This window comes from Leptopilina heterotoma, unplaced genomic scaffold, assembly GCF_015476425.1.
Source record: "Leptopilina heterotoma isolate Lh14 unplaced genomic scaffold, ASM1547642v1 Lhet_286, whole genome shotgun sequence".
Lineage (NCBI taxonomy): Eukaryota > Metazoa > Arthropoda > Insecta > Hymenoptera > Figitidae > Leptopilina > Leptopilina heterotoma.
In genome coordinates, this window is record NW_025110993.1 from 269,981 (window position 1) to 295,508 (window position 25,528).

The window sequence follows — 25,528 nt, forward strand, 5'->3', positions numbered from 1 at the left end:
ACTGTCAAACAGGTTTTATAAGAATAGAATAAAATTCCCGATGTACTTTGAATTAATGGTTTGTGCACAACAGATGTTTTGGTGGATTTGAATTTTTCCCGCGTGATCAAAACCGGATCCTAGCAGACGTATGTAGAAGACGCCAAAGAATTGCGCGAATTTGATTGGTTGATGGAAAAAAATGTCGGCAGAACAAATTCAGGTATGTAATAATAAATAAGAAAATTAATTGTCATAAAATATGTTCATTTGTTCATAACATGGAATTATTTTTCCTTCTTCAAGAACTCGGGATTTTTAAATGAAAAACGAAAAATTATATGTAGGGAAAAAGAATTTAGAAAGTTTTATTCCATGGAAAATAAAATTATTTTATACGGCCCTGACAACTTTACAGGGTTGACAGGGTATTTGTCCAATGTGACAGCGGTAAATTTCATAACCTTAAAAATCGAAAATGAACGAAAAATAAACAATTTTTTTATAGTGTGGTAATTATAAACAATAAATAATAAAAATACGCTGATTATTGATAATGTAGGTTAGAAAATTATAAAGTTAAGTAATTTTTTTTCTAATACGTCTAAATGGATAAATACATAAAGTGGATAAAATATAAAATGTATAAAATAGACAAATTAAATTTCTATTTTTCTTTATTATGATTCTTAGTCTTAGGTAAGTAGAATAATTTTTTTTTTTTGGAGTAAAAAAACATATTCTTTTTGCGTTTATTTTCCTCTTTAGTTGGACTCATGATGGGCCTTATCGGAGGGGGTCCCAGCTTGGATTTAAAAGAATTGAGAGTCTTCAGTGCTTCGCGAACTTCCATTCACGACTATTCAAATATTCGGCACTCGTACCAGAGCTGCCAGGTACCCTCACCAAACGCAACTGCGCTTGCGCGACAAAAATGCTTCTATTTGTAGAATAAAACTTGTCCATCTAAAGTACTTTATATGTATAATATAAAACGTTTTAAAAATGCGCGGTTCATTTCGCCAATAAGATCATTTTTGTAGTGCAAGCTAAGTTGATTTGGTAAGGGTACTTCTGATTAGAAGGTAATTTTGTAAAAGGAGAAATTGAAATTGTTAAAAAAAAAGTTTAAAATTAAAGTGAAATGTTGAATCAAGTTAAAATGTTTTGAAAAAATTAAAATTTTAAAAATTACACCGTTAAACTGAAACTAAATTATAAGTAAAAAAGAGAAAAATGATTTAAATTTAAAGAAATAAATGTCTTTTACAAAATTACCTCCCCTCCTATTATTGATTATTTTAATTTATAAAAAAAAACACAAATGTGCTTTTGTTTTTATAAAAAATTTGAAAAATTCAAACAATAATCAATAAAAGAAGTAGCATGTTTTTTAATTTCTTAAAAAACCTGGTATGCCTTTTTACAGGCTGGTTCGGATCTCAAGAGATCCCCGGTATGTACAATGGCAAAAAGCCATCACCACCAGGACCGAATAATGTTTTGTTAAATTATTTCCGCAATTAAGCAGTATATTGTCCATCGTAGAAATTTGTATTTCCGGTTGTCGAGGTTCCTCCTTTTCATTGTCCTTTAAGAGATTTACTTAGTGCTGAAAAAGAGAAAATAATTACAAATTAATTAAATTTTTTAATATTTTTCATAAAAAAAACTATTTTTTAACTATAAATTTTAAAAACTTACATTTAAAAATGAATGTTGAAAGTGATGGGAAAAATTATTTCTGCAATTCTGCAGCCTCATGTTCAATGTCATCATTTTTTATCCGAAATAGATGGTGATTTTTTATGGAATCCTTTGGTATGATTTTCTCTTGAACAAGTGCAAGATTAAGAATATTACGCCCTGCATTTACGTCTCTTTCCCACGTTGTTTTGCATTTCGCACAATAAGTGTATCGATGGGGACTCTTGGATATTTTAAGTGGTCTCACACAGCGACTACACATTTTTGTTGTATTAAACTCATTTACTTTCACGACTTGCAATTTATCCTTTCCTAATTCTTCTGATCTTTGAAAAAGAGTTTGTTGAATACGTTTCAAAGGAGCTTTAGTGTATCCCTTGATAAAATTAGGTATTTCAGCTCCACCAATAGCAACGAAACAGGGTTTCTTCTTTGTATCACCTACTATCCAATTCACAAGTTGATCAACTTGTCGCTTTTGTGCTGAATATCGATCAATTCGTAAACGCGTTACGGATCTTTTTTGATGAAGTGATTGGAAATTTTGTAAAAGATGTATTCTATATTTTGTTATGCGATGGCGATCTCGAGGATTAGTCATGCAAAAATTTTCCATCAATGGATCCTCAGCAAGTTGCTTGTAATATTTTTGCATGTCTATACCTTTTTTCTTCATTAATTCTCTTCTTCTGTAGTCGCCCATCTGCCATCTCATCATCCAACTACCAATGTAAATAGCTGAATCCTTTTTTACATTAGTGGTTGGATTAGGATCGTTTTCCCTACTGACGCCAGCCAGAGTCGCCCTCGCACCAGGATCAAAACCACAAAATTTTTTGTAACTTCCAACTTTCTTCTTTGATTGCACAACATCATGTTTTGTGGGTAAATCAAAAATTACTGACACGTCCACACCATTTGTCGTTATTGTACCAGAGAATTTACCACCATTCTTTAATTTTTTTCGACCTCTTTGGATTGATTTAAAGTTGAACATTGAATTCCACCTTTCTTCATTGTTCATTTCTCTTAAGCGCTTCATTTCATCGTCCATCTTATCAACTGCTCTTTGAAGATGATCCTTATTCGTTCCTGATTTTCTTTTCTTTTTTTGTAAAATTGCCTTTTTTTCTTTAATTTCTTGAATAACAGTTGCCGTTTGCAATTCTTTTAAAGCAGTATTTGTATAAACCACATGCTTCACGCCTAATGAAATTTGTGGAATTAACGTGAAATTCTTCTTCTTTTTATCATGAAATTCTTGTTGAATCATAATGAAAAATGGCAAAAATTTATGCCATTCTTCATCTTTTGTCAATTTTGTAAAGTCCAATTTTCTTCTATCATTATCACCCTTTTTCAGTAGTAAATCAGTAGGGAATCCTTTCACTTGACATTCATTTTTTTGCAGCAGGAGATTTAAAGCAGCAACAGATTGTTTATAAAATGAAGGCCTTCTTTTTCGAAATTTCTTTTTTTCCTTATTCTTCTCTTTTTCTTCTTCTTCTTCCTTATTCTTCTCTTTTTCTTCTTCTTCTTTTTCCTTATTCTTCTCTTTTTCTTCTTCTTTTTCCTTATTCTTCTCTTTTTCTTCTTCTTTTTCCTTTTTCGATTTTTTTCTTCGCCTTCTTGGCCTTTTTTTATAATAGACTTTATCGCAATGTTTGAGATATTTTTCCTGTCGAACATATCTTTCATCGCAGTAGTCTGATGTTTTTTTTTCTCGCATTTCATCTGGAAATTGTTTTCGAGATTTTTGAAATTCTTTTCTTTGTTCATTTTTAATGCTATTTTTAAAACTCCTAATTTTTATTTTTTCATCATTATCATTTTCGATATGGTAAACTGAACAAATTTCTTGAATTTCATCTACTTCCATATGATTTTTTTCTTCGTCTTCAATTTCCATTAATAGCTGCAAATATCTTCTTAATCGTGATGCTGCATGCGTCGTGAAATTTGTTTTAAAGTTTCGATTCAACACTAAAGCTGCCTCCTGAATTATTGCCGTTCTATGTTCTCCGTCATAAAGTGGAATGTCATTCCTTAATTCTTTATATTCGTTGACCATTGTATTTATTTTCGCATCCTGTTCAGTTACTTTACGTTGAGCATTTACTTTCTGCTTTAATGATATTAAAAATGACAGAAAGTCGGGACCATTGTTGGTCCATTTCTCCAACAATGATGGGCAATTTTCAACATTTTCAACATTCGTTTCTTCATATAGGCCGAATAATGCCATTGTTGTTGCCTCATACATCATTGATGAAACAACCTTTGCATCTTCTTCAATTCGATTTTTAATGTTTGCTGATTTACATAATTTTCCCAAACAAACTTTTACCGTATGCTTTTCTGTTCCCATTAATTCCAATCTTCTTCTCACTTTATGATGCAACGGTTTATCAATATTTTCATTATCCAAAGTAATTGACGTTCTTTTTCTGTTTGAAGAAACACCAATTGTAGATTTCTCGACACTGTATTTCTTTCGTTTTGAAGAGGGGCCAGCACCACTTTCAATTGATGAGTCAACACCTATAATTAGAAGAAATGAAAATTTTATTAATTTTATATTGAGAGAGATTAAGAAAATATAAAAGAAGAAAAAAGAATATAAAATTTTACCATCTCTTTTTGAAGTTGATGCTGAATGGGAAAATTTAGCTTCTTGCTTTTTCGATTTCTCTACTTTTGAAGAAGTGATTTTTAAATCAGGTCCAGTTGATGACGATAATGATAATGATGTTTCTGTTGGTACACGGTAAACTGAACACGGTGACAGCTTTTCAGGAGAATCACTTGGTGCTGAAAAAGAAAAAAAGGAATTAAATAAATTAAAATTTTTAAATTGTTATTTTAATAAAATATTTTTAAAATGTACCCAGGTGAAAATGATTCATCGTACGAATCATTTTTTCCTTGGTTAATTATTAAAAACTTACATATCAAACTTAATCTTTGACTATGAAATGAAATTTTTCTTTCCGGTCCTTTACTCGAAGACAAAATTTGCTTTTCAGTCTTTTCAATTAAACTGGTAGACATTTCTTCGCGAGATCTAGTTGGTGCTGAAAATTAAAAAGAAACAAAAGAATTAAAATTAAAAAATTCCTCAATTTAAATCAAATACTAGAAGAAAATAATTTTAAAAAACTTACATTTTAAACTCAATCTTTCACTACAAGAGAAAAATTGTTTCTCCGGAATTCCAGATTTTAGATCTTCAGTCTTTCCAATCGAACTGACACACACTTCTTCGCGAGATCTGGTTGGTGCTGAAAAATGAAAAGAAGGAATCAAAAAAATAAAAAATAATAATTTTTTAATTTAAATCAAATACTTGAAGAAAATAATTTTAAAAAACTTACATTTTAATCTGAATATTCCACTCGAGCGAAAAGTTTTCTTCTCTGCTTTTCGAGGTTCAGCCTGCTCAGTCATTGAAGTTGTTGGTGATTGAGTAAATGTCAAATTTTCGTCAGATTTTTGTGTCTGTGAGTTACAGTAGAAGAATCTGGTAGATTGTCCTTCACGAGATTCATTTGTTGCTGAAAAAATAGAGAATAAACAAATAAATTACAATTGTTAACTTTACATATAAATAAAAATATTTTTAAAATACATCTGTTAAACACTAACATTTTAAACTCAATCTTTCACTGGAAGTAAAAGATTGTTTCTCCGGAATTCCAGCTTTCACATTTTCAGTCTTTCCAATTGAACTGGTAGACATTTCTTCGCGAGATCTAGTTGGTGCTGAAAATTAAAAAGAAACAAAAGAATTAAAATTAAAAAATTCCTCAATTTAAATCAAATACTTGAAGAAAATAATTTTAAAAAACTTACATTTTAATCTGAATATTCCACTCGAGCGAAAAGTTTTCTTCTCTGCTTTTCGAGGTTCAGCCTGCTCAGTCTTTGGAGTTGATGACGATGAAGAAAATGTCAAATTTTCGTCAGATTTTTGTGTCTGTGAGTTACAGTAGAAGAATCTGGTAGATTGTCCTTCACGAGATTCATTTGTTGCTGAAAAAATAGAGAATAAACAAATAAATTACAATTGTTAACTTTACATATAAATAAAAATATTTTTAAAATACATCTGTTAAACACTAACATTTTAAACTCAATCTTTCACTGGAAGTAAAAGATTGTTTCTCCGGAATTCCAGCTTTCACATTTTCAGTCTTTCCAATTGAACTGGTAGACATTTCTTCGCGAGATCTAGTTGGTGCTGAAAATTAAAAAGAAACAAAAGAATTAAAATTAAAAAATTCCTCAATTTAAATCAAATACTTGAAGAAAATAATTTTAAAAAACTTACATTTTGATCTGAATATTCCACTTGAGCGAAAAGTTTTCTTCTCTGCTTTTCGAGGTTCAGCCTGCTCAGTCATTGAAGTTGTTGGTGATTGAGAAACTGTCAAATTTTCGTCAGATTTTTTTGTCTGTGAGTTACCGTAGAAGAATCTGGTTGAATGTCCTTCACGAGATTCATTTGTTGCTGAAAAAATGGAGAATAAACAAATAAATTACAATTGTTAACTTTACATATAAATAAAAATATTTTTAAAATACATCTGTTAAACACTAACATTTTAAACTCAATCTTTCACTGGAAGTAAAAGATTGTTTCTCCGGAATTCCAGCTTTCACATTTTCAGTCTTTCCAATTGAACTGGTAGACATTTCTTCGCGAGATCTAGTTGGTGCTGAAAATTAAAAAGAAACAAAAGAATTAAAATTAAAAAATTCCTCAATTTAAATCAAATACTTGAAGAAAATAATTTTAAAAAACTTACATTTTAATCTGAATATTCCACTCGAGCGAAAAGTTTTCTTCTCTGCTTTTCGAGGTTCAGCCTGCTCAGTCTTTGGAGTTGATGACGATGAAGAAAATGTCAAATTTTCGTCAGATTTTTGTGTCTGTAGGTTTCCGTAGAAGAATCTGGTAGAATGTCCTTTACGAGATTCATTTGTTGCTGAAAAATAGAGAATAAACAAATAAATTACAATTGTTAACTTTACATGTAAATAAAAATATTTTTAAAATACATCTGTTAAACACTAACATTTTAAACTCAATCTTTCACTGGAAGTAAAAGATTGTTTCTCCGGAATTCCAGCTTTCACATTTTCAGTCTTTCCAATTGAACTGGTAGAAATTTCTTCGCGAGATCTGGTTGGTGCTGAAAAATGAAAAGAAGGAATCAAATAAATAAAAAATAATAATTTTTTAATTTAAATCAAATACTTGAAGAAAATAATTTTAAAAAACTTACATTTTAATCTGAATATTCCACTCGAGCGAAAAGTTTTCTTCTCTGCTTTTCGATGTTCTGCCTCTTCTGTCTTTGGAGTTGATGACGATGAAGAAAATGTCAAATTTTCGTCAGATTTTTGTGTCTGTGAGTTACCGTAGAAGAATCTGGTAGAATGTCCTTCACGAGATTCATTTGTTGCTGAAAAAATAGAGAATAAACAAATAAATTACAATTGTTAACTTTACATGTAAATAAAAATATTTTTAAAATACATCTGTTAAACACTAACATTTTAAACTCAATTGTCGTTTTCTCTTCATTATGTCAATACAGTAGATACTGGTACATGAATTTCTGTAAAAAAAAAAAAGTTTGTTAAAAAGACAAAATAATAAGGGTGCAATCTAATGACATCGTTTTGCGTTGGGTTTTGTAATTAGGCTATTTGGGTATTTTTAAAAAATTTTAGCAACTACAAGCTACTACTTGTGTTAATATAATTATATATATTTTTTTCTAGAATTTCCATTACATTAAATTACAAATTATTAGAGATCAAGCAACTATTTACAAAAATGATAATAAAATTCTTTAAAACGAAATTCAATTAGTAGTTTAAAAAAAATCTTTGAAATTCAATTATATTGTCTTGAAATTAGAAAATAATCAATTATTTGAGAAAATCATTTTCAAAAAGATGAATTATTTAACAAAATTTTCATTAAAATAATTATAGTTTTGATAGAAATTTGAAAAAAGTCTGCATAATATAATGTAGAGAATAAATAATTTATAAAGTTTCTAAAATGAATTCTTTTAATAGTCAAGTTACAAAAAGCAAAGCAAATAACGATGCCATGGGACTGCACTCGGGGACTTATTTTATCAACGATTATTTAATAAACTGTCGAATAAAAAAAACGTCCGTTTTGCCTTAATAAGGCTTTGCCGTAATACAGCTTTACGTCCGTCTGCCTTAAAAAGGCTTTGCTGTAATACAGCTTTACGTCCGTCTGCCTTAAAAAAGCTTTGCTGTAATACAGCTTTACGTCCGTCTGCCTTAATAAGGCTTTGCTGTAATACAGCTTTACGTCCGTCTGCCTTAAAAAGGCTTTGCTGTAATACAGCTTTACGTCCGTCTGCCTTAATAAGGCTTTGCTGTAATACAGCTTTACGTCCGTCTGCCTTAAAAAGGCTTTGCTGTAATACAGCTTTACGTCCGTCTGCCTTAAAAAGGCTTTGCTGTAATACAGCTTTACGTCCGTCTGCCTTAATAAGGCTTTGCTGTAATACAGCTTTACGTCCGTCTGCCTTAATAAGGCTTTGCTGTGATACAGCTTTACGTCCGTCTGCCTTAATAAGGCTTTGCTGTAATACAGCTTTACGTCCGTTTGCCTTAATAAGGCTTTGCCGTAATACAGCTTTACGTACGTTTTGCCTTAATAAGGCTTTGCTGTAATACAGCTTTACGTCCGTCTGCCTTAATAAGGCTTTGCTGTAAAACAGCTTTACGTCCGTCTGCCTTAATAAGGCTTTGCTGTAATACAGCTTTACGTCTGTTTGCCTTAATAAGGCTTTGCTGTAATACAGCTTTACGTCCGTCTGCCTTAATAAGGCTTTGCTGTAAAACAGCTTTACGTCCGTCTGCCTTAATAAGGCTTTGCTGTAATACAGCTTTACGTCCGTTTGCCTTAATAAGGCTTTGCTGTAATACAGCTTAAGTTGGTCTGCCTTAACAAGGCTTTGGTACTATTGCTTACCTGTAACACAGTTGAGCATGAAGTGCCAGTCTCGTCTCGGGCGCCTGCTTATATACCCGTGTCCCCACCACTTCGAGCGTCCCCACCAGTGCGCGCTTGTACTACTAGCGCCGTGGTGATGTACAAACTATTTCAAGCATATTTTCGGTAACTCGTACCACGAGTCGATAATGCAGAAAGTGAAATTACCTATAGTTGTGTCAAATTTCAAAATAAAGAATTTGTTGGTAAAGCAGTTTTGTTTTGTTTACGATAATCTGTGCAGAATGGAATATACAAACGTGTTGTATAATTAATTAAGATAAGTATTGTTTTTTAATGAATAAATAAATAAGTAAATAAATAGTTTAATTATTTTAATGCGAATTAATTTTTTTTTCAGGTTTAAATTATAGGTGCAATATATGACAGTAAGGAGAAGAAGAAAATTAAATTGTGCATTGAGGTTAGTTTTACTTTTAATATTATAAATATATATAATAATATATATAGTAAATAACAAATAATTAATTTATTAATTATAAATAACAATATTAAAAAAAAATTTATTGAAATTTATGTTTATCAATATAAATCTTGATAATCACACAAATTAATATTAAAGGTATATTGAAATTGTTTTTATTTTTTAGGTTAAAAATTCCAACCATACGGCAAGTCATAATAAATTTGACACATACCATAAGGAAACGAGCGACACCAGTTCGGAAAATTAATTAGGATAAATATTGTCTTGAAATTTTATTTTGAGGTTAGTTTTAATGTTTAATTATTGTTTATAGTAATAAATAGGTATATTTTTTTCTCTTGTTTCTAACTCTATATGTAGGCTTCTCATGGAAACATTGTTTTATTATAAATTTTTTTTTAAATTTAAAATTAACCTTAGAAGAATAGAAAATGTTGACAAAGAAACCAAAGAAATTACAGTTCCTCTACGGGTGACTTGTCTAAACAGATAATCTTTGATTCGCTGCTTTTTTGACAAAATGGTTACTAAAATATTATTTTGAATAATTTAGCCCATTTGCTGAAAAACAATTTCTTGGATAAACTCATTTTATTAAGTAAACGTTTGTGTAAAGCCACATTATATCGAATGAAATTTATATGGATTTAACGTTTGACATAATTTGTAATTTTGATCAAATTACATTTTGGACTTTTTAAAAACGGGGATATACAGGCGCCCCAATCAAATATGTTCGCTCTCGACTGTGTATTAAACGTTTTAAAATGCGCGGTTCATTTCGCTAATAAGATCATTTTTGTAGCGCAAGCAGTTGCGTTTGGTGAGGGTACCTGGCAGCACTGACTCGTACGTAAAAGAATTTAAATTTTTCAACGAATTGATTCAGTCGTGAAACTACCGGAGCCAACGTTACCTCACATCGTTTCCTCGCCTATTCTTTAATTATTTTTCTTCTTTAATTATCAAAATACAAATCACGTACACAATTCGTAAGTAAAACTCCAGTTATATTACCGTTAATTTGCCTTTTTTGTCATTACAAATCATAGAAAAAAATAATTGTAATTTTTATTATAGCCTTAAAGGAACTTTTAAATTAATTTTTTCAATTTTTCTCTGCAATAAAAAAAATTGAAAGTTTTTTAAAATTGAATCTTTTAGTAAAAATAAAAAATTGTGCAAATATTTTTAAAAATCGAAGTAATATCAAATAAAATAAAATAAAATATAGAAATTCAAAGAATAATTACTAAAATGTTTACAGTATTGTTATAAATTTTTGTTTTATTAACAATTTTTTTTAAGTACTAGCAATTTTTATAAATATTTATAAAAATAAAGAAATTTTAGTTATTTGATCTTATATTTATTTAATTGAATATTTTTTAAATATAAAATAAATATTTAATAAATATAATATTTAATCTACGAAATAAGTATTTATTATTTAAATTTTATTTATTTTATAATTAAATTTTAATTAGAATACCAATTTGGGATAATTAACAGCGTTTTTTGATTTCATTAGAAATTCAAAATGATTTCAATCTCCCGCTCAATGTGTTAAGCAAATTTTTTTCTCTTTCTGAGATTTTTTTTCTTTTTTTCATCTAAAATTCTATACACTCAGGATTAATTAAATTAGAAGAATATGCAAATTTTATTAAGAATACAAAGTGTCAACACATTATTTTCGTTTCTTTAAATTACTCTGACATTTAAATATATTTAATTTTAAATTACGAAAATTATCTGTAAATTAATGGTACAACAATTATCATAAATAAGACACTCGACAATTGTTAATTATTTTTCTTTAATTTTACATGAAAAAAAAAATTGAAAAACTTAAAAAATTGTAATATTATTCTGCAATTTTTTGAGACGCTTGACAATTTTTAATTATGTTTTTTAATTTTACGTGAAAAAAAATTTGAAAAGTACTTAAATTTAATTAAATTATTATTCGCTTCTTTTCTATTAATTTTATTAAATTAAATAGTCGATTTTTCATCAATTTATTAAAATTAACATATTTTACTGCTTCTGAAATATTTTCTTCAAAATTATTGAATTAATGAGGTAATTAATAATTATTCGATATCTTGAAATTTCAAATATTTTCGTGAATTAATTCAGAGGAAAGATGTTTTCTTGAAAAGAAGTATAAAATTTATCATCAAATTTAATATGGAAATTTTTTCTTATGAGATTCAAAACGATTTTGTTTAATATTTCCGTTTTTAGAGGCGTTAATAATTATATTGTCAAAGAGAAACCGAAAATTTAAATTTAAGAAAAAAAACAAGTGTCTTTTTTTCTTTTTTCCTTAGTGCGGAACAAATTGAAAATATTTAAAAATTCGAGAATGAATCGTGGTAAAAGAAATAGAAAAATTTATCTAAAGAATGAAAAAGAAAATAATTATTATATTTTTTTATTTAATTCATCCAGAGTTGAATTTTATATTCTTTTAAATTTTAATTTTCAAAATGAAAAAAAAGAAAAGCAAAACAATTAGGTAGAAATACTCAAAAAATCAAGAAATTTTCCAAAAATTTTGAACGTTCAAATGAATAAAATATTTTTTCAATTATGAATATTTTGATAAATTACTCACTGAAATAAAATTGAAAAACATTAATTAGAAATTCATAAACTTAAAATTATTTTTCAAGACGTGACTCAATATTATTTACAATAAAATTAAAATTTGAAAGAGAAATAAATTAAATTCGTTCATTTGAACGTTCAGAACTTTAAGGACATGAAAAGAAAATTACAAAAAATTGAATTAACTAAATATTTTACAGTAATAATTAATAAACATTCAATATTAATAGTTAAGTTAAATAGTAAGAAAATTTATATTTACAAGTTAATTTCAACGAAAAAATATTCTTTCATCGAATTTTTTCCTTTTTTTTTGTAAATTTTTCCTTTTTCGAATTGAAGTTGATAAAAAAAAACGGGTTTTCTGCTCGACAAACCCTGTCAACCTTTTTTTGATGCAAATGATTTTGGCTTAAGAAATATTTATGAAGGTATATTAACTGCTCCTGTGTCACGAATGTCAAAATGATAGTTAAAGTTAAACCATACTTATGACTCGTTCGTTTGGCATGTACTCGATTGCAGTTCGTGTCCAGATCCCTTTATCTCGACTCTTTTTTTCGGGCATTGACATTTTTCTGAAACTTGCAAAATAGTTCAATTTATTTTTTAAAAATAAAAAAATAATTCATCCAATATTTTTTTTTAAATTAAACTAAATTAAATAAAATTAAACTAAATTAAATTAAACTGAATTAAATAAAATTAACCTAAATTAAATAAAATTTACTCATTTATTTAATAAAAAATATAAACTTAATTTATTTTCTAACAAAAAACCAGTTTTTACAAATGCTTTTTGTGAAAACCGATTTTTTGTTAGAAAATAAATTAAATTTTCAGAAGTTTAGTTAAATTTTAAAAAATAGAAAAAGAAAAAAGAAAAGTGATACGATTGTTTTTTATTGCCCGAGGCTAACCGGATATTGAGTTCATATAACAACTTTGTGAGAAAAAAAGTATTTTTATCCTAAATTGCCAATAAAAGTGAAGAAATTTACTTTATATTCGCATTTATTTAGTTTTAAAGGTACTTTATTGTCTTTAATTTGAATGAATGTTATTCTTTTTTTCGAGAACATTATTTTGCAAATAAATATTTCTTCTTTCATCAAATGCCAATTCAATCGTTTAATTTTGGACTTTGAGTATGAAAAAGCCAAAGAAAACTTGCTTTTTTAAAAATTAAATTAGAATTTACGAGAAGAGCATAATTCGGGATTTTTTATTACTGCGAATATAAATTTTTATTTAATTATTTAATTTATTTATTTGTTAATTTACTTTTTTGAAATTGTACTCAATTGGCAAAAAGATTCTCTCACTTAAAAATATAAGCAATCGCTATACAAAAGTGAACTTGAACGTGTCTTGTTTGCAAAATCCCATATCTGAAAAGCGTAAATGAATCTATTCTATTCGTTTGCTTATGTAACGTTCTTTATTTATTTATTTATTCTCAAAAAAAAAAAATTATTTTCTTATTAAAAAAGCAAAAAAAATTCTTTTTTCCTCAAAAATTCTGTTTTTTAAACAAATAACAAGAGTGAAGTAAATTTATTTATTAATTTATATTGGAAATATTCTAAAATTATCCTCAATTCGTGAATAAGTGCTTTTTTCTGCAATAATGCGAATTTCTTTTTTCCTTTTGGATCGCAAAATTAATGAATCTATTCTGTTGTTTCTTTTCTTTTTTCTATCCGAGAAGTTAATCAATTTTTTTTTCTTTTTCTGAAGGTCGGTTCGCAAATCCAAATCAGATTGTCACTTTGACTTTCTTCATGGCCAACAACCTTCGGTTTCGCTATTGAAAATAAAAATTTAAACCACTTTTTTATCAATAAATTTTTCTCACCTCATCATGATTTGCGGAAGTTGTAATAAATCTTCTTAACCAAAAAATAATTGAATAACTTTAATTGTTAATTATGTATATTTATTTTTCATCAAATTCACAGCGACTGAAACAAAAAAAGGAAAAGATTAATCGATAGATTAATTAAATTTTCATCAAATAGTGTAAAAATATAAAATATAAAAAAAGAGGAAAAAATTTATTTCAATGAATATAAAATTGATTTTCGTTATTTATTTTGCAATCCCAGTGGAATAAATAAATAAATCAATTTTGATCAATGAGATAATGATTCAATATTATTGTTATATGTGCGATAATTTGATTATATTGGGCGAATATAATTGTTACGCAAGATTTAAAATACACTTGGCATCAAAACCTTGAAATAAAACAACGCCAAGGGCACTCACCCGCAATATTCAGGTACACAATTCTAATAAGACAAGATTTTATTATGCATGAGAGAGAATGTGCCGATAAAAGAGCATATAAAAAAATCATTATACTCACATTATTAAAACAGACTACGCGGATCTTGACAAACACAAAAGATCCTCACGCGTGTCGTTTATCTCTTTTCTTTTCTTTTTTTTTTAACAAGTGTCCTTAAATCATCTAATGGATCATTCGTGTTCCGCATAACTGTCATCGATTTTACTTATTCTCCTTTTTTTCTCCCCTTTTTCTTCGCTCCTTCATTTTTATTCTCTATTTCTTTTTTTTCTTCTCTTTTTTTTCTCTCAAGAACTTCGTTAATGGATTCGACAACTTTTTCCCCTCTTCTACTCTTTTAAAAAGCGGTAAAAATTCCTGAAAAAAGAAATGAGGAAGAAAAATAATTATTCGGAACTGATTTATTAATCTTCTTTTTACAAAAACAAACACAAAATACCAAAAAGTTTTCGAGAGAAAATTGAATCAATTTTTGAAAGAATTTGTAAACTAATTATAAATTCCTCTTTAAATCTAAAATTATTTCTATAAAAAATAATTATTTATTTACAAATCTAATTATTATATACTATATAATATTTTGTATTGTCAGTAAATAAATACATACTAAAGACTAATAGTAATAATAATTAATAATTAAAAATTAAAAATTTTAATTGAGACACGTTAATTATATTCAAAAGGTTAAAGTTCTCTATATATACTTTATTTTTATTTTGCAGACTCAGACAGCATGTTTTTAAAGTGAACCAGTTTCAGGGAGATATGGCATTAAAAACCGGAATGTTATAATCCTTACACTTATATGTTCCTGTGGTTCTTTTATTATCTTTATTACATCGATTCCTCTCATGTTTCTCTGTACATAAATGTCCAATTTGCCAACAACTCTTTTTTTTCACTTTAAATCCACAATGATCGAAACGAATAAGTAAACACGCCAGTAAATCGTATTCTTCCAAACTGGAGATACAGTTTTGATATGCAAATATTGATTCATCTTCTTTTTTTCTTAATAATTTAATTTTCAATATTAATTTTACAATAATTTTCAATTTATTTTCATACTTAAATTAATTTAATTCGTATTTTTTTTAAGAAAAAATGAGCTATTTTAAAATTATTGAAAAGGAAAAATTAACTAAAATCGAGAATAGTATTAAATTAGAAAAAACATAAATAAATTCGATTATTTTTAAGAATTTTAATATAAATTCAATTATTTTCGACAATTTTGATGAAATTCTTTTTAGAAAATCATTTTCTAAATTTTTAATAAAATTCTTTCAAAAAATTCAATTATTTTCAAAAATTCAGATAAAATTCTTCGAAACAATTCAATTATTTTTATGAATTGTAAAATCCTCCGCAAGAATTCAATTATTTTTATAAATAAAAAAATTCTGTTTCGGAGGAATTCAATTATTTTCAATACAATTTTAATAAAATTTCTCAAAAGAATATAATTATTTTTAAAAATATTATTTAAATTCAATTATTTTCAACAATTCTGATAAAATTCTTCGAAACAATTCAATTATTTTTATAAATTGTAAAATTCTTGGCAAGAATTCAATTATTTTTGTAAATAACAAAATTCTTCTGTGAAATTCATTTATTTTCAAAACAATTTTAAAAAAAATCTTTAACAGGTTCAATTATTTTTCAAAATTGTAATAAAATTTTTCTAAACAATTCAATTGAATTTTCTAGGAATAATTTTAATATAATTTAATAGGAAAGTTATTAACTACAATTAATAATAAACACGATTATTTTAAAAACTTAAAAAAAAATTCTTCATGAAATTAAATTATTTTCAAAATTTCCAGTAAAAATTATGAAAAAAAACTCCATTATTTTCAAATTTTTTGATAAATACTTTGCAAGAATTCAATGATTTTCAGTACATTAATTTTAAAATACAAAACATTTAAAAAGGAAAATTATTTATTTTTATTTGAAAAGAAAATTATAATTTGGAGAAAGTAACAATAATGTTACGAGTTTCGTTAAAATAATTATTTTTTGGAAAAGCAAGAAAACTTTTCTTTACAAAAAATGTTTCGTTAAAAGAAATTATTTCTGAATTTTTTCGATTAAAGTAATAAAAGTAAATGGAAAAAATCGAAATTATTTATTGATTTTTAATTAAAATTGAGTTGATTAATTTTGAATTTGAAAAAAAATAATAAATAAAAATAAAAAGTAAAAGAATAATTAAATTATCGAAAACTATTTTTATGCTAATATGAATTAAAATAAAAAAATAAAAAAAATGTTTTCTTTTTTTTCAGAATTATGATAACACGACATAGAAGTTGGAACGTCTACCTTTTGACAATGTGCTTTCTCATTGAGGTGAGTGTCGCGTACAAATTTTCCCAATGAGACAATTTTGAAGAAAGTAAAATCTCAATTTACAAATCACGCATTTAACGTGACCCTCGAGAGATTATACGGATTCGTTTATGTACATATTGAAAGTATTTTGGCCACAGTCCCTTTCGCTGCTCCGATTACAATTCCCCACCTCTCGTCACCTTTTTTTTTTCTTCTTTACTTCTTATTTTCTGCAAAGAATAAGTCACATTATTTGCATCAGATAAAATAAAGAATTTGTCCAATTTTCTTGTATATTTAAAAAAAGAATTTAAAAAAATTATCTTTCGTCAAGGAGGCTCGCGTGTCTGGCCATGGAAGACTGATGGATCCACCGGCTCGCAATAGTATGTGGCGATTTGGCTTTCCAAATCCCGTCAATTACAACGACAATGAACTTTTCTGCGGTGGTTATGCAGGTTCGTTTGTTTTCTTTTTTGGGGTAAAACCTTTCACTAACATACTATAATTCCAATGAGAGTAAAAAGCATTTCAGAAAGAAAAAAATAAATTGACCAATTATCGCATTTTGTTTACGTGTGTGGTACATGCGCAAAAATTATTATTGAGAAATCGAAAATTGTTACACTGGGGAAAGAAAAAAGGAAAAATATTTTTTTTAAGGGCGCCTCGTAAAAGTCAGTAACACAGTTATGATTCTATTTTACAACTTTTCTTTTGACAGTTATTGTTTTAATTTACGATCCCATTTTGTGTATATCAAAATAAATCTTTTTCTTTCAATGGAATTTTAATTTATTTTGTTGGAAAGGAAAATTAATTTTCTTTCCTTGTCAAATATATAAAACGAATGCAAAAAAAAGTGTTTCGGAAAAATAAATAAAAAAGAAACATCAAAAAAAGAAAATTACAAAAAAATTAAAAGAAAGAAAAAATAAATGAAAAATTAAAGAAAGGAGAGAAAGAAAAGTATGAAAAAAAATTGTTTTATTATGTACTTTAAAGTAATTTGTTAATTAAAGCTCGCACGACTGGAGATTTTTTGTGGCCGTAGCAGTAAAAGATGAAAATTTACCTTGATGTATGTTTCAATTATCCGACGTAGTGCAATGGGTGCAGAATAAAGGAGAATGCGGGATTTGTGGAGATGCTTATCATTTGCCTGATCCGAAACCTCACGAAGCTGGTGGAGATTATGCAAAAGGGACGATTGTTAGACACTACACCGTTGGCGAGGTGAAACTCAAAATTTCATTCTTTTTCTTCCCACAACCTATAATTTCAATCTAAAAATCATTAAATTAAATAAATTAAATTAAATATTCACTTTAAAATAATTGACAATTTAATACATTTTTTTCTATTTCAACTTCAATTAAATACAATTTCGATTTTTACCACTTATTTTTTTTTAATCGAAAAAATTCAGAAAAAATTTCTTTTAACGAAACATTTTTTGTACAGAAATAATTGAATTCTTGCCAATAAGAGAATATTGGAATTTTTGCGAAAAATTTTATTAAAATTTTTGAATAATAATAAAAAAGAATATTTAATATTATGTTCTTAATAAGTGATTTCTTTAAATTTTGAATCTGTAATCATTCCAAAATTGATGTTTATTCTTGAAAATATAAAATTTTTAAATTTACAAAATAATAATAATAATAATAATAAATGGAATCATTTGCTAGTTTTAAATAATTTTCTTCTGCCTGATGATTAAGAAATAAAAAATGTTTTTTTTACCTTTCAGGAAATCGATGTTGAAATAGAACTCACATCCAATCACCAGGGATATTTTGAATTACATCTCTGCCCTAATAACAATCCTCATAAAGAAGCATCCCAAGAATGTTTCGATAGGTAAAATTCTCCTCTCAATCCTGAAAAAATAATTAATTAAATATTCTTAATTTTAATTTAAAACATTCAATAACAGTACATAAATAGATAAATTAAAATTATCAATCCTTAACTTTTAAATTAGTTAAATAATTCCTATTATTCTTTAATTGAATTAATTACTAAACCATTAACTCTTTAATTAATTATCAATTACTCAAAATATATGAATTATTTCATTGATAATTTTCATAATAATATTTCATTGGTCTACTATTCACTTAATAAGTTCTTTGACTTTTAAATTCATTTGATATCTAAATATTTAATCTTTTAATTATAAATTCTTTAATTTATAAATTGGCATTGGTTTTTTATTCTTCAATTAAAAATACGATATTAAAAATGTTCTCTCTGTAGTAAATTATAATTTCTTTAATTAATAATTTAATAGGAACTTGAAAATTATTAATTTCATATTAATTTAATATTTGACAATTGATTGATTAATTAATTTTGATTTTGTTAAAGAAACAATTCTTCTTTTTCAACAGGTATCCTCTCTATGTGTCTGGCACGAATGACGTCCGATTCGAAATTCCTCCTGACACGGAAAAAAAGGCAATTTTTCGATACAAAGTGGACTTACCGCCTTTCATCACTTGCTCTCAATGTGTTATCCAATGGAATTATTATACAGGTAAAGAAATGTACACGAATTTTCTGGAATTAAATTTCGTCAGGTAATTTACAATAAAAAAATAAAAAAATCATTCCTTTATATATATAAATTACACATAATTGACGTTGAAAAATGTGATAAATTTCATTGAAAAATCGCTACTAATTTAACGTTCTGAGAGTGTAGGGAAGAATAAAATTTAACGAGATATGAAAGTTAAATGAAGAAAATTATCCCGAGAATGGAAATTCCTTTTTTTTCTTATTAATTTGGAAATTTAATTTTTGAGTTTAAATACATTTTTTATTCCTTATTAATTTTGTAACTAATTTTTTCTTTTTACTTTGAAATTTTCTCTTCGGTGTTTTAAAAAGTTGGAATATTTTACTTTGAAACTGTTTATTTTTTTGTTCTTTTCGTAATTGACTCGAATTTATATTTTGATTAAAGAAAAGAAATTTTCCATTTCTCTGCCCTTTGTGGCAATAATGAAAAATAAAAAAAAATTGTTAAGCTATCTTTCTTTTTTTCATTGATAATAGGGAACATGTGGGGAACTTGTGATAATGGCACAGAAGCTGTTGGATGTGGTAGACCCGAAACTTTTAGAAATTGTGCAGACGTTAGTATAATTACAAGCACTGGTGGAGTACCTCCATTATTTGTTGAAGAGGACAATCCATTCCTTCTCTACTATAGGGAATACGATTCACCGAATAACATTTTCCCTTTAATTATCAGGTACTGTTGAAGCATTTTAATATCAAAATTATTCTAAAACGTTTCTTTTTTAAATCCCTTTCTACATTCAAGTACTTACTTCTTTTAACATTCAGTATATAATATAAACATTTATTTACTCTAAATTTTCTAGATTTCTATTTTATAATTTGAATTCTATTTTTAAACAAAAAAAAAAATAATAAAATAATTTTGTGGCTAGTTTTTTCTATACTCATTATTAATTTCCATGAAAAAAGAATATTGAATTTAAAATAACTATGAAAATTCAGCTTTAAAAAATTAATTAAAAATTCAAAAATATGTAAACTATAGATAATAATGATGATACAATTTTTTTCAACCACTTTTTCGTAACAAGCGAAACAAAATATTCATTTCTTGACTTTGATTTTTCCCAGAATTTTCGTATATTATGCTAATAACGTTTTATGGTTCCATATTATAAAGAAATCTGACTTTGAAATGAGTTTTGCATTACTGAAAAAGTCACATAATATACAAGTTGCTTTTTTCATTCTCATAAAACCACTTTTTCTGCTTTAATTAATTTTCACTTAAAATTTACTTTTTAAACTAACAAAAATTTCTAAATTTCCTTTAGATTTCTGCAATAAAAAAGTAAAAATAAAAATTTGGAGATAAAATCATTTTTTTCACAAAAATTAAATTAAATTACAATTTATCACAATTATTTAATTTCAATAATTATGATGAATTGTAATTTTATCTATACTAACCTAGCGGAGGTGGACGACCTGAAAAATTAATTCAAATTTTGAAAAAATATTATAGAATTAAAATAATATTAAAATAATAATAAAAAATTGATGAAATTTCAGATCTCAAGTTTGTGTCGCAACGAAACTATACAGAGGATTACCTGGAATGGCTGGTTGGTGTCAAACAAATTGCCTCAGATATCCTCCAAATTGTCCAGAATCGATATGCAATTGCCCGTAAGTTGAAGACGAAATAACTATTATTTCTGTTTAAAAATAAAAAATCATTGGTATAATAAATTATCAAATAAAAGAAGAAATTATTTCTTTTAATTTTCAAGAAAAGAATTAAATTAATAAAAGAAAAATTATTTAATTTGAAACTTTAAAAATTAAAATTCTGTAAAATTTCAGACAAACTTGTGACGCTATTGGAGAACTAGAAGGAAAAGAAGGTGCAGACCAATATTGTTTAGACAAATGTCTCGCATATCCATCGAAATGTCCCTCTCATCGTTGTCGTTGCTACTGAATTTTCCATTCAATTTATTCACACGAATATTGTTCATTTCAATGGACATAAAGTCTTTAAATAAATTAATATAACATTAATTTATTTAAAGTCCCCCATTCAATTTGCCATAAAATTCAATAACCATCCAAGTTTCTCGCGAATAGCGACGATATTTTACAAAATCGCTCCTATAACTTGGTATATATATTGACAACATGAGTCCCTCAATTGAGACCTTATCACTTCCATGGATCGATTTAAGCGCTTTCGCTTCAATGTCTGAAAATAAACTTTAAAAAAATATATATATAAAGTTCCTTTAATTCAATATATATTTTTTCACGACTATGAGCAAGCGAAAAAATATTGACATCGTAAAAAAGTTTTATTTTTCATAAAAAAAAGGACAATTTCATTTTTTCTCATTAAAATTTCCTTCAATGAAGAAAAGAAATAAAAAATATAAATACAGTCAATAGCAGAACGAAAGAATTAAATAAAAAAAATTTTCGACTTATTACTAAATTTTTATTTTTTATGTAAAAAATTGTCAACTTATGAAAAAAATTGAATTTCTATTTTTTATTATTATTGGATATAATATTTCGTAATTAATAATAAAAATTTCATATTTGTAATATTTTTTATTATTCTATTATTATCGACAATAAAAAAATTACCATAAGAAGAATATGAAGAATATTTAAAAAAAAGAATTTTCTAATCATAAAAAAATGGATGGATTTTTCAAAATTTAATAAAAAGAAAATTTGTTTGTTAAGTAAAAGCAATATTCGGGAAAGAACTATACACACAAATAAAAAGAAAAAAAGAGAGTAAATATGGAAACAAATTTGGAATAAGAATAAAAATAAATAATGGAACAGGAAAAAGCCAAAATACCAAAAAAGCGAATGACTAAAAAATAAAATGCGAAATAAAGCAAAAAAATAGAAATTGGAATTTAAAAAAAGCAAAAATGACTGAAATTGAAATAAATAAAAGAATTAATAAAATAGCGAAACTGTAAAAGCAAAAAACGAGAAATTAAAAAAGGCGAACATATAACCAAAAAATGTAATAAAAAATGAAGCAAAAATAGAATCAAAGAATTTATATATACAAACAGAGTAAAACACAAAAAATGGAATACGAAATGGAACGAAAATAGAAAAAATTTGATTATAAAATGAAGCAAAAATACAAAAACAGAATACAAAATAAAAAACAATAGAATTCAAAAAATAGAAAGAAAAATAAGGACTGCGAGTTTTTAGAACAGGAAGACAAGAAGACAATTTTCCATTACTAGTTATAATCAATTTAATGGCACTATAATACTTCTATTTTGACAGCTTACATCTCATAATTCCGTAAATGGTATATTACACAAAATGTTCTTTTCTTTCCAACAACCTTTTTTGAATAATATACAATATTACAGTTTCTTGTTATTTTTTTCATTCTTTTGAATATCAATGAAACAGTCGATTATATAATATAATTTATAATATATAAGCTTCATTTCTTTTATCAAGTTGTTTTGCTGTCTTTTTGTTGTTTTTATTTTGCAAATATTTTTATTTTCGTCATTTAAAATTTCCTTCGTATTTTTAATTTTAATTAATTTTATAATATTTTTTTTTTTTTGGTTTAGTTTCAACGAGACTATCGTTTTTTTCAGCATAATATGGATTCAACTATATTTATATTCTCAATTACTAAACAACACTTTATAAAACTATATACACTAAAGCCTTTTTGTTTCATAATACGTTCTAAATAACGAATTTTTTTTAGCTAGTAACATTTTTTTTTCTCGTGAGTATATTATATTATAGATATTTTTTTCTTCTTTTTATAATATAATAAGTCATCGTTGAGAAGTTAAATTGGTATAACATTATTTAATAACGCAGCTTTTAAAATAAAAACGGTGCTCGATGCACTTGGCCACTAGCGTATTACGAAGTGTATAATAAATGTAGTAATAATTACAATTTTATTTTTTCTTCTACAAATATTATTTACTAGATACGCAACTACTCAACGTTCATTAGTCGTTAGTGAATTATTTAATAACATGGCGTTTTTTTAACACATTAGTATGATTCGCATTTTTTTATCTTTATTATAACGTAGTCTCTTTTTTTCCCCCTTTGTATTTTATTTTTCTTTTTACTCCAAACTTCTCTTTACAATTTTTATTCTCTTATTTATTCTAAAAAAAAACGAGGGAAACTCTGTCCCATTTGTTTTTTATTTGCAATTTTTAGAGAACTAATTATATTTCAAAGAAAAATATTTTTATGATAAAAAATAATTCTACTACTTTGGAGTTATTATCATATTTTAGAATAAAAAAAATACTAAACTAAAAAAAATCGTATTACTTAAAAAATTTTTACAATTTTTTAAATAACTTGTTTAGTCAAAAAAAGAGAAAATAATTTTTGACAAAAAAAAAATGAACTCGAAGTTGTTGGACTCACTTTAATAACTAGAGTCCAAAACTTTTTACAAGAACTGTGTGAGGAAAAAAATCTTAAAAAGGGGAAAACTTCATTATTTTTTTTTATCCCTTCATTATAATAAATGAGAAAAAAGAAGAAAAAGTTTTTCGATTTTTCGAAGAATATTTTTCTATAAAAAAAGAAAACAGGAATTATTTTTTTTCTTTAATGAAAAATTCAAGGGCACACACAGAGAGAAATAAAAAATTATTTATACATTTTTGTATACATTATTTGGGAGACGATCTTTTTCGAATTTTCGATCAAATCTTCCAAATGATTGAAATTAAAATTAATATATTTATTTGTTAATATATTTTTAATATATTTGTTAATATATTTTTTTTCTTCCATTACAAGTTTATAATAGCGAAATAGATAAAGTGCAGCGCAAGAACGAGTGATTTTAGTTATTTTTTTTTCTTTTTTGGTTTTTTTTTCTTAAATAGGAAACGAGAGGCCTATATTTTGAAAGCTTAGATCTCAGGTACATTTTCAGTCTTCTGATCGCTATTTATGATCTATTTGCGCGATAATTTCTCTTTTTTTCAAAAATCAATTTTCAATAAAATAATAATAATTTTTTGAATAAAAATTCAAAAAATTAGAATTAAAGAAATGTATTAAAAATAGGTACAAAAATAGATTCAAAAAATTGAGAAATAAAAACTAAAATTTTAAAGTACAAAAAAAAAATAGAAAAAACAAATATCAAAAATATATAAAAGTATAAAAATATGTACGTAAAATATAAAAAAGAATAATTAATAGTTTATATTCTCATTAATAAATAGTACCTAAAATTAATTGTTAGAAAAAAACTAATTTTACAAAAAATAATGGATTTATAAAATTAATTTTTATGAAAGAAATTTTAGAGAAAGTAAACTTATAGGAAAAAAGAGAAACAAAAATTTGTGTGTGCCCCGTTTGTTCAATAAAATATTACGAAAAAAATCAAAAAAAATTTTTTTTATATTAATTTTTTCAGCCAGAGACATTTTTTTAAAAAGCCTTTTTTATTAACTTCTTTTTTTGAATAATTTTTCGCCAAAAAACAGATATAACATCATAATTGATTCTTAAATTTGATTTTAGTGGTTTTCGTTACTTTCACTGATTTTTTCTTTTAAATTTTCAAAACCTTACGGTTTTCAATTATTTTTCTCGCCTTTTTTTTCCTACGAGACGAAGAGGCAAATTTTTTTCTTTACAGAAAATTACAATTTCTTTTACGCCTTAGAGGCTACTTAAATATTTTTTTTTTTCGCAAAATGTGACGATATGAGAAAATGATAAAAACGCATCGAGCAATTTTTTCTCAACAAGCAATATTAATTATATTGCACAAGAAAAACTCGTCGTCCAGAGTTAAATTTTCTTTTGATTGATTTTTTTTTAATATGTATTTTTTTTGTGAAAATATTCACAAAAAAAACAAAGTTTTTTTATTTCAAATTCATTGTATCAATTTTCTTTTTCTCTGCTTCTTGTCGATTAAAATTTTTAAATTCGCACCAACATTTTTTTTTCATACAATATATTCTCTACGTGTCTAAAAAAATTCACAGCTACATGAGATTAATATCAGTACTATTTCTTGCCTAATTACCCCTTATATTAAATTTTTTTTTTTTGCTTTTTTTCTGTTTAATAATCGGAGTCACAACACTGGCAAGTTTTTTTTATAATAATCGCATTCACATTTTTGATGGAAAAAAAGTGTTGCTTTTTAACCATCTTAATATAATTATTTTTAGTTTTATTTTTTATATATTACGATAAGAATGAAATTTAAAAATTAAATTGAGCTCCCGTTTAAAATCTTAAAATACAGTCATCATATTAATATTTTTAGATTTCTTACACGAGGATTTTGTTTTAAAAGGTATATAGATATTTTCAAGAATCCAGAATTAATTTGCGTTTTTTTTACTTTTCTTCCATTTTTTTTTGGAATAAAGAACCATAAGTGAATTCAAGTAAAATTTTCCTTTTCTCCCCCCACGAAATTTCCTCCAGACAAAAATTCCATAAAAATATATATGATATA

At 25.8% G+C, this 25,528-nt stretch overlaps 2 protein-coding genes and 2 long non-coding RNA genes across 11 annotated transcripts; 1 reads left to right on the forward strand and 3 right to left on the reverse strand.

Moving 5' to 3' along the window:
• Positions 1-1,263: 1,263 nt before the first annotated feature.
• Positions 1,264-8,844, reverse strand: LOC122504226 (tubulin glycylase 3C-like). Of its 5 annotated transcripts, XM_043615196.1 has the most exons (16): positions 8,717-8,844; positions 7,246-7,310; positions 6,975-7,154; positions 6,765-6,881; positions 6,495-6,674; positions 6,288-6,404; positions 6,017-6,196; positions 5,810-5,926; positions 5,539-5,718; positions 5,332-5,448; positions 5,061-5,240; positions 4,851-4,967; positions 4,635-4,760; positions 4,318-4,497; positions 1,684-4,227; positions 1,264-1,591 (listed from the first exon to the last, which is right to left on the reverse strand). In XM_043615196.1, the coding sequence occupies exons 2-15, from the start codon at positions 7,274-7,276 to the stop codon at positions 1,718-1,720; spliced, it is 4,332 nt and encodes a 1,443-aa protein (XP_043471131.1). In that variant the 5' UTR covers positions 7,277-7,310; positions 8,717-8,844; the 3' UTR covers positions 1,264-1,591; positions 1,684-1,717. The 5 variants fall into 5 exon arrangements, with proteins under 5 accessions (XP_043471131.1, XP_043471132.1, XP_043471134.1 ...); XM_043615197.1 differs by lacking the exon at positions 4,851-4,967; XM_043615199.1 differs by lacking the exons at positions 6,495-6,674; positions 6,765-6,881.
• Positions 8,845-9,025: 181 nt separating this feature from the next.
• On the forward strand, positions 9,026-21,447 carry LOC122504228. 4 transcript variants are annotated; one of them, XM_043615202.1, is made up of 11 exons: positions 9,026-9,161; positions 9,349-9,467; positions 9,991-10,177; positions 16,413-16,476; positions 16,793-16,916; positions 17,564-17,694; positions 18,215-18,324; positions 18,858-19,003; positions 19,528-19,726; positions 20,569-20,685; positions 20,863-21,447. In XM_043615202.1, the coding sequence occupies exons 4-11, from the start codon at positions 16,417-16,419 to the stop codon at positions 20,978-20,980; spliced, it is 1,005 nt and encodes a 334-aa protein (XP_043471137.1). In that variant the 5' UTR covers positions 9,026-9,161; positions 9,349-9,467; positions 9,991-10,177; positions 16,413-16,416; the 3' UTR covers positions 20,981-21,447. The 4 variants fall into 4 exon arrangements, with proteins under 4 accessions (XP_043471137.1, XP_043471138.1, XP_043471140.1 ...); XM_043615203.1 differs by having other exon boundaries at positions 9,349-10,177; positions 16,796-16,916; XM_043615205.1 differs by lacking the exons at positions 9,026-9,161; positions 9,349-9,467; positions 9,991-10,177 and adding an exon at positions 13,994-14,085.
• LOC122504229 lies at positions 12,061-14,467 on the reverse strand. The gene is made up of 3 exons (XR_006301819.1): positions 14,173-14,467; positions 13,660-13,765; positions 12,061-12,385 (listed from the first exon to the last, which is right to left on the reverse strand). It is a non-coding gene; the product is annotated as an uncharacterized LOC122504229 (long non-coding RNA).
• On the reverse strand, positions 16,483-18,343 carry LOC122504230. Its single transcript, XR_006301820.1, has 3 exons — positions 18,208-18,343; positions 17,534-17,744; positions 16,483-16,688 (listed from the first exon to the last, which is right to left on the reverse strand). It is a non-coding gene; the product is annotated as an uncharacterized LOC122504230 (long non-coding RNA).
• Positions 21,448-25,528: the final 4,081 nt, after the last annotated feature.